This window comes from Gymnoscopelus microlampas (assembly GCF_963454915.1).
Source record: "Gymnoscopelus microlampas genome assembly, chromosome: 3".
NCBI lineage: Eukaryota > Metazoa > Chordata > Actinopteri > Myctophiformes > Myctophidae > Gymnoscopelus > Gymnoscopelus microlampas.
The window spans coordinates 34550108-34559558 of record NC_139940.1 but is presented as its reverse complement, the minus strand read 5'-3'; the positions used below and the strand labels follow the sequence as shown (position 1 = coordinate 34559558).

The 9451-nt window shown below is 42.9% G+C and overlaps 1 protein-coding gene across 1 annotated transcript in view; it reads left to right on the top strand.

Annotated features, from left to right (window-relative positions):
- Window positions 1-295: 295 nt before the first annotated feature.
- LOC311042221 (exostosin-1a-like) overlaps window positions 296-9451 on the top strand; it is a 58319-nt gene continuing 49163 nt past the window's right edge. The window contains exon 1 of the mRNA XM_084052823.1: window positions 296-2227. Coding sequence (XP_083908949.1) covers window positions 1269-2227 — 959 coding nt within the window. The 5' untranslated portion in view covers window positions 296-1268. The remainder of the gene's footprint in view (window positions 2228-9451) is intronic.

The following is a 9451-nucleotide window of genomic DNA, read 5'->3' as shown; positions in this document are numbered from 1 at the left end:
GCTACAAATAAGCTAGTACACTTTAGAAACAAGCCAAAAAAAAATGCAACCCGCAACTACCAATATTTTCAAGCAACTTTACAGAAAAACAAGCCCAACGTCGCTTATAATAAACCGACATGGCAACACTGGGCACGCATCGCTCTCTTTCTCTCTCACTCCTCCGTGGTTGTGAATGGGTGCGGCGGAAGCCCCGCCCCTTCGGACGTGACGAGGCAACCAATGGAATCAGACGGTGCGGTGCGTGCTGGTGGAATAACGTCACATCATCATCATCACCAAGCGCTCGGTGACGGTCGTCGTGGTGGGACCTGGTGGTGGATGATTGTGGTGCTTGCTTTACAATCTCTGACATAAATGCCTCTACCTGGGAGAAACTAGCAGTTTAAAAACACTTTACACACCGCAACTAAAGGAAAAATGGCCTCCTCTCCCTGACTCGCGGTTGAATATCCAGCGAATAACGTAGAAAAAGAAGAGACTCTGTGACTCGGGTATTTTTGGACGAAGAAGATTTGCTGGTTTGGTTTGCCGAGTCGGCATGCATTTTGCAAAACCCCAATGCATGCAGCCACACTTTGATGCGACAACTTAGCTAACAAGCTAACGGGATTGTTTTCGTTTATACTACTAGCTTCCTTGCTGGCTATTATTACAGCTGCACACGTTGTGACTGGACGTTGTTAAAGCTCCTACAATGAACGGCGCTTTTCTGTGTGGACGTGTGCAGACTAGAGAGAACTGTGCTCAGGTGGTGGTCAGGTAGATAACTGTGTCATAACGCTGCTCCCTTGTTCGATAAATCCCACAACTCGGCAGCCATATATCGCTGTTTTAATATATTTTTAAGTTTGTAGTGATTCTGACGAGTGCGAGCTGTTTTAGTCGAGTTTACATTTCTGCTTAAGGCTCATTGACGCTGAAAAGCCCGAAGGTGAAACAACCCCAGGGTTTAAAGCAAAAGGTAAACAAAGAAAAGTAGGGCTGCCACTTTTGATGCTGTAAGTTAGTTAGATTGAAACCACAGCCAGTGAATTGGACGGGAATAGGTGCTGGATGGTCATTTTAAATCGCCCACATGCACTGGATCAAGCCTGGGACTTGTGAAAGGCAACTGAAGCAGAAGGTGGTGGGATACGTGAGCGCAGCAGACGCCTTGCTGTCCGGGGGAGGAAGATGGCGGAGCGTTCCCGTCGGAGGTGGTGAAATCAAAACTTGGGAACTTATCGGATTTACCTCTGGACATCTCAACTCAGACCGTAGGACACATGCAGGCCAAAAAACGGTACTTAATTCTGTTCTCTGCCGGCGTGTGTCTCGTTCTCTTGTTTTGCTTCGGGGGCTTACAAGTGCCACTCTCCAGACGGGGTCCGAGCCGGCGGCGCGATGACCGCAGCTTCAACGGGTATCACCCCGGCTCGCAGTGGCCTCGTTCCCTGGGCCCGCTGCGGCCGTTCGACCCCTTGGACCAAGTGGACACCGACGACTATAATGTTCACATATCGCCACGGCAGAAGAGGGAAGCTGTCTCTGGCGTTTACACTGGCAGGCGCTGCAGGATGGACTCGTGCTTTGATTTCTCCTCGTGTAAAAGAGCTGCAGGTTTCAAAGTTTACGTCTATCCCCAGCTGAAGGGGGAGAAGATATCTGAGAGTTATCAGAACATCTTGTCCTCCATCGAGGGGTCCATGTTCTATACTTCTGACCCAGGACAGGCATGTCTGTTCATCTTGAGTTTGGACACGTTGGATCGGGACCAGCTTTCGCCCCAATATGTACACAACCTGAAAGTAAAAGTCCAGAACCTCCCCCTGTGGAATGGGGGTAAAAACCACATCATATTTAACCTGTACTCTGGAACATGGCCAGATTACACAGAAGATCTGGGCTTTGACATTGGCCTAGCAATGTTGGCCAAGGCCAGTATTAGCACAGAGAACTTTAGGCCCAACTTTGATGTCTCCATCCCCCTTTTCTCCAAAGAGCACCCTAGGACAGGTGGGGAGAGAGGTTACCTGAAACACAACTCCATCCCCCCCTATAGGAAGTACGTGCTTGTTTTCAAGGGAAAGAGGTACCTAACTGGAATAGGTTCGGACACTCGGAATGCCTTATATCATGTTCATAATGCTGAAGATGTGGTGCTCCTCACCACCTGTAAGCACGGTAAAGACTGGCAGAAGCATAAGGATGCACGCTGTGATAAGGACAACACAGAATATGACAAGTAAGTAATAATGCATTCAAACCTGTTATCCAGGTTTATTAGAACTCAGAATTCTGGCAAATAAGTGTTCGGTCATGTTGTGGATCCATCAGAAACGGTACTGATTTTGTAACACTTGATTTTGTGTTAGTTAGATAGCTGCTGCTTTACAGGCTTTTAGGTTTGTCTTCAAATTACATTTTTTGAAACATGCTATTCATTTCTACTGGAACTTTACTCTTTTCCTGACTATGTCACTCTGTCTTTTTGTTTTTTTTGTTCTTGTGCTGAACTTCACTTTTGCCCTCCTACATGGAGTTAAAAGCATGTATTCATGGGCATAATGCTTTATCAAACTGCTTTCTAATTGCCAGAAAGGCAGAGACTAGTAGTTCTCAGACAGCTGTTTGATAAAAGACCCCAATTACCATTATAGCAATACTTTAGTCTAGTTTATTAGCCAGACTGTTAACTTCAAAAGTAGTGTCTAGTCATATTTTGAATTGTCCTCATATGACTTTTTGGCCAATTGTTTGTCACGTGGGAAACATAAGTAGATTTACAGGGAGGACACATGGACCCACTGTTAGTGTAATTCAATTGATTTACCCGTTTGTCTCTGCAAACCATTTAGCTGTTTAATTCCCTTCTCTTTAGCAGCACCATTAAGAAATCTCACTTCTTGTCCTACTTACGTAATATTTAATAATCCAGACCTTATCTGGTTGGAGGTCAAATTAGTTTAAAACTCTCTCTGTTATTATGAAAACTCACACTTCACTCTCAAAACGCATTCTAAAGATTCTGCTACTTAACAATTTGGGCCAGTAAACATAATCATTTCTGTCATTATGTTAAATGACTTATAAGAAACACAGTTTATTTCCACTATAATCATGTTGGCTAAGTAATGCCCAAACAATGTTACCTGATTTGTGTGTCCCACTTGCCAGAATTCACCACTGAAGGCAGTAAGGCACCAATGTACACCATATATGTAGCATCACCTAGCCCTAAAGTCAGGCCACAGTTGACATACACTGAACCGAATGAACAAAGTGGCATCTGTCTTCTTGGTTTGACCAGTGGGATTCATTTCATGTGGTCCCAGACTGTGCTGTGTTGTTACTGGTGACAGTATGGCGCTTGGTGTTTGACTGTGGCTCTTTAGGGTGGATTAATCTGGACAAAGCACTGGTGCCAGTTAGGGGAAGCCACTCTGGCCCCTGTTTGCTCAGTCATTTCCCAGACAGACCCATCAGCCTGGAATCCCCTGGCCCCAATACATGTCCTGTGTGACCTCGCTGCTGTTAGGGAGGGCTGTAGTGAATGACCCTTGTGTCAACCCTTTACTGTGTTGTTGCTTTAACCAATGCCAATGTCGTCAGTTGTCAGTTGAGGTAATAGACCATTCACCAGTGTATGAGATTGATAGGGAATTCAGTAATGGCTTCTTACGGAGTCGTAGTGGGTTGCAGAATAAAAAAAAAATAGCATTATTTCTTAAACTGGCACAGATGTATTTTCATATTGGGGTGTTAACTGTCTAATGTGTTAGTTTTAGGCTGATGCTCAAATGATTCTCACGCTTGTGTCTGTTTGTGTAGGTACGTATCGGCTTATGAGGCTCATTCGTTGGCTGGTGTCATCACTGTTATACTATCAGCTCTCTTTCCATTGCTCTCCTTTTCCCCTCTGTCTCCCTCTATAATATCCCCCCCCCCCCTTTATGCCAGCTCTGTACTCACTGCCAGGCACTGTCTTGGAGTGATAGCACACAGTAAGATGGGTGGAATAACAACCACAACCCAAAGGAAAAATTAATCCTGCTGTCATTAAGTAGCACGAAGGGAAGAGGCCGGCTTTTCTCTGTGGGTATCTGACTGGCCCCTGTCGGCTTAGTTTCGCTATGAGGCGGTGTGCAGTGGTCTTCTGTCAGTAGCTCCTCACTAAGCCACCTCACTGTCAGTCAGAGCCTTTTGGTTTGATCCCCAGTCCACTGTGGTGCACAAGTCCTTTTATATTAAATAAAAATCAATTTGCCTATGCCAGATAGAGTTGGAAGACGTTGTCCATAGTCGGATCATCCTATTGTCACCATGTGAGATTGCAGATGCCCGATGCTGTCGACCGAGGAGCGGTGCTTGTGGTCTCCTGGTGGCCAGTCCGGGTAGGCGTGTAGTAGGTAGTGTACGGTTGAGATGGATGGAGCACGGTTGTGTGACAATGATTGAGAGAGTATGAAATTGTCAGTATAGCTGTGAATGCAGCAATGACTGTATACAGTTTTGGCTATTTGTCAGTAAATAAATGCTCCTACTGTGCATCAAGCTTGTTTAGTTGAGTGAGTTGATATACAAAAATATAAAAAAACAAAACATGCTCCTCGATTATTTGATTAACTGAAAAAGTAATCAATTGATTAATCGTGAAGAAAATAATTGATAGTTGCAGCACTAGTATGATTGGTTAAATTAAGTATTCTCCTCTCCTGTTGTCACTTGTGTTACAGAGGAACATAGTGTAGCCCATATCAGAGCCGATAGGCATCCAAACTCTCCCCTTCATTTAGCTGTAAAAGGCTTAGCCCGAAACTTCCCGCCATCCTCTGTCTCGACCAAGGCATAGAACCATCTGATTGATTTGCTTTCAGCTGCTTTTGCCCTGCCACCTGAATAATGGGCCCTCTGCTAACAATTAAATGCAGAGTGCCTGGAAAGGACTGTGATGAAACGTTGTCTTGGTCTTAATTTAGTATTAATCTATTGCTATATTATTTCATTTAATTATTAAGTAAATAATCACTGCAAGATTTCTTTAAGTAAGTAATTAAACAACAATTATTGCTCTCTCCAAACCATTTATCTGGGGAGGTTTCTCGAGTTTATTTCTGAACCAGCCCTACTAAAGTTTGTTTTAGAGGATTTAATTTGGACTGGGTCTGGTTTTAAAATGCAAAGAATTTTGAGAACACTGCTTTATTCTATCCACAAGTTTCCTAGGGCGTTGTGGGCATCACTTCCTGTCGATTTCAATAGATATATTGTCAAATTAATTTGGTATCTATCTAGGTACTTGAGTGTCTTTCAGATAATAGTACTCAACACCTAGCTCAACCTGTATTGCAAAAAATCAGAATATAGGGCTTACTTTAACCAAAAAATATCACAACACATATGGACAAGGGTTCAAACTCTAGGTCACTTTGAGGTAAAACGTGAGGCTGACAAATAATACTGGTGACCATTGTGAGTGCTTGCACGTGCCATTGGCACGCCTAAATCTAAACAAACCTATTTTTAATTTTATTAGCTGCAGCTGCATTGCTTATATCGCAGTGTACCATGGTCAGCCTGCCATCGTTTTATCCTTCTGTACTAGTATATACAGGGCAACGAACCAACAAAACAGGCGTAGTATTTCAGTCCCCTTTTTAAAGTAGGTCCAACCTTCCTGTCAACCTTCCTTATATCCATGTCTTTATGGTAGGACTAATGATCAGTACAAGCAGCAATCGAAAGCATTGTGTCACCCGTCACCGCTGACACCAAGTTCTCCCCACTGCCACGAGGGGTGGTGGCCTTGAGAATGCTCGAAGCCTTTGCAGTGATTTCTGGGTAATGTAGGATGAGACAACAAGGTTCTCTATTAAGAATGGGACACAAATTTGCATTTGCTCAGCCAATTTTGCGTAGCCCTTATTGTCCTTAGCATTTATTGACCGTGACAACAGGGCACCTCCATCTTGTCTAATCAGTTTAAATGTTCCCCCAATTCTTGCATCTGAACAGAATGACTAGCAAGCTGGCTTACACATCCCAAGTCAAGCATGCCTAGATGTGTATGCCTTGATCAAATTCAAAGAACAGTTGTAGATGAGAACTGAGAGCAGAAGGTACAGTACGGGAAGTAAGAGGGAGGAGGTCATCATAACATGTATGATGACCATGTATTCCCGACTTGCATCTTTCACGACATGCATGGCGCTAGCCTGGGACCAGACAAATCTGCGAGTGCAAAAAAAATTGCACTCTGCGATTTGGGTCTGGCACCGCTCCATAGATTAGAGAATCCATTTCCTGCTCCAATTGCGTCTAACCAATTGCGTTGAGGGACATTGTTTTAATCCTGCCCCTTGGGAAAAAAAACGTCCTCATGGAAGCACCAGACTCATATCCATGCAGTGATATAGTCTGGCTACGCCAGGCTAGCATGCCGCCGTCCTAGTTACTTTTAATTGTTTTAACCACACTGTATGGCTGACCATACAAACCCTTTAATTTACATTGAGCATTTATGTTAGCCTGCCTCAGCTCAGATGGTGCAGGTTTTAAAACCTTTGGGGATATCCAAATGGTTACACTTTGCTTGACGAGATGCATCCATCAATTCCACTGAAAGAAATGTAATAATTTTTAAATGGTAAACCCACTTGGGTTCTGAAGAATGTTGTTTATTCAAGGACTGATACCCAGCTGTGCAGCAGTTGCCATGGGAATGAAACCTGAAGAGATTCGAGGTGTGGGTCGGACAGTTTTCGAGGGAGTCAGTTGCCAAGGAAATCAATATTTGTTGTTGGGTCATGATTCCACTTTCCAGATGAATAGTGTGTCTGGAGGTGTGCTGTGAGTGTGCAGCAAACCAGATGATACTAGGAGGAAGAAGCTGCATGAAATACACTGTAACATAGCAGTGTAAATAAATAGCTGAGTGTTGCTCTCGAAAGGACTCAAACTCCACCTTGCATAGCCAATGATTTGGATGACAATGTTGTTGGTTGATGGAAGTTGATGTTGAATTTGCACCTGATTGATGATTAAACAACTTAACAACAATGATCAATTAAGTTCTAATAGTCAGGAAAGAGGAAAAATTATGCCAAAAAGCCATTAAAAATAATCCAGGTCCAGGCACTCAAAGTGTATTTATAAGTAAAAGGCCTATATTACATTTTTGGGCTATAGACATTAATGTCTCTAGCCCAAATGTAACAACGGTATTTTTTTATGCCTTTTTGACATAATTATTCCTCTCACCTGAATATTATTCCCCCTATTCCCATGAGCACCGGTGGTTTGAGGGATACCAGTAGCAGTAGCGCTCCTGTAACTTCCTTTGTCAAGTACTAATAGTCTTCAAAAACTGACAACGTGGAATTACTTTTATAGAGGGACCAAAATTGTGCAGACATTTCCATATACCTTTGGCTTCACTTCTACAAAGAAGTTATTGTGACCGACGACCGTATGTAATTAATATGCTTTTTATTGTAATATCTGATTACATGTGTGTGTAAGAGTGGGTGGTGGAGGGGTGATTGTCTGGTGGAGTGCCTGCTGGCAATTGTCTCCATGGCATGATGACATTTTTGCCTACAACAGGGATTCCCTTTTGTTGCTGAGGCAGCAGCGATTTTGCACGGCGGCTCCTCATTTCAAGCCAAACTTTAGTCAATGTTGGGCCAGTTTTCCCCTAGATGAGGGCACAACAGATCATTTGGGCTTGGAGTAAACGAACAAGCCAACCAATCCGTTTTTGTTTTATTGAGGAAATAATTTCTTCCATTATTTCTAATTATGGAAGCACTAATCAAGGTGGTGGTCTGCCATTGGAAAAAAAATAGCCATGTGCCATTAAGTTGCCTAGTGATGAGTTGAGATCTGTAACTAGAAAACGTCTCTCCTTTCGCACAGGTCTCCACCATGCCGGGTTGCCTACCCAGGGCCCTCAAATCTTAGAATTCAGTCATAGCCGATGATGATTTGCCATATGAAAAATCTGACTGATACATCTTGATCACATAACTGCAGAGATAATGTGTACCGATGTTTGTATGAGTTTTGGACGTTTGTAGGAGTAGTAGGAAAATATTGTCAGGCGGAAATGGGCGTGGCCTGTGTGGAGAGTTGCGTCATGATCCAAGAAATCCTTTTTTCGATGCTTGTGAAGCGGCCTGTTATAGTGCCACAATAAATTAAAAAATTGGCCTATTGGGAGTGTGCATGTTAAGTTTCACGCCGATCGGTCCAACAGTGCCGGACATTAGCTGCTGAAAGACAACATAGTCTCCAGGCTTTGGCAGAGACAATAAGACAAAGTTGTGATACAGAAATCAAAATGATTTGGGTGGGTGATGTCTCAGCGTTGCACATGACCACATGACTGTTATGGTGTTAAAGGAGTAGTTCACCCCCAAAAAAATATTATTTTCTATCAATTACACACCCCATGAAGCCTTGGATTTATGGAGATTTGTTTTGTTTTTTGTCGCATTCCTGAGCCAATAATTTGATGACCGGGTAATCGGTCAATAGAAGACTCGGTAGGAGACTCTCCGCCAGTCATCAAAGTATTGGCTTAGGAATGTGACAAAAAACAAAAAAATCTTCATGAATTCTAGGCTTCATGGTAATCTTTTGGGTGAACTTCTCATTTAACAGATAGTTGATGCAATCCTTGAAAGTTGTGTGTCTAAAAGACCTCTGGCCTTCCATGTTCCAGCACCAATGACTGCTATAGTAAAACAGAGGACCTGTGCTGTATAGCAGCTATACAGCACATGTCCTATGTTTGTTTTTGATTTTTTAAACTTTGTTTATTGGATTTTCCACAGAAGCATTCAACATCAAAAGTTGGTACTTATGAATGTACGTAAAAGCGTCCTCCAGTGTAATCCATCAAAATAAAAAATTGCAGTAAACAGACTGAATTATCACCCAAAAAAACTCAAAACATACAGGTTAAATAAAAAATAATAAAAAAATAAAACAGATAAACACAGACAAAAAACAAAACAACATCATACAAACAGTACATATAATCCATCACACATCTAAAATCTGCATAACAGCACAACACCCCCGCCACAGCAAGCCCATCATATCAACGTTCCACCAGACCTCGCGTATCCTCCATCAGGGAAGGATTTAAATTGTGAGGGGGAAAACCCCAAACAGAGCACCCAAAGGAGTAGGCTAGGCTACCACATGTCCTCTGTTTTGAGGTCAGCCTTCCTATCCAGGCTGATCTGTGTGATTGTGATGGTGTTGCATGCTCCTGTTAACTAGCCTGTAGGTCAGACAGTGCAGTCTGTGGTCTAACTGGGTGGAAGTAATAGTTTCTCTGCCTGGCTCTCACCCATTGTACAACAAATCCCCCTTATCCTCTCCCACTGACAACAAGGAAGTTGTGACTGACTGAATACAGCCGCTCAACATAATTACCATCTAATGATCATGTAATTCC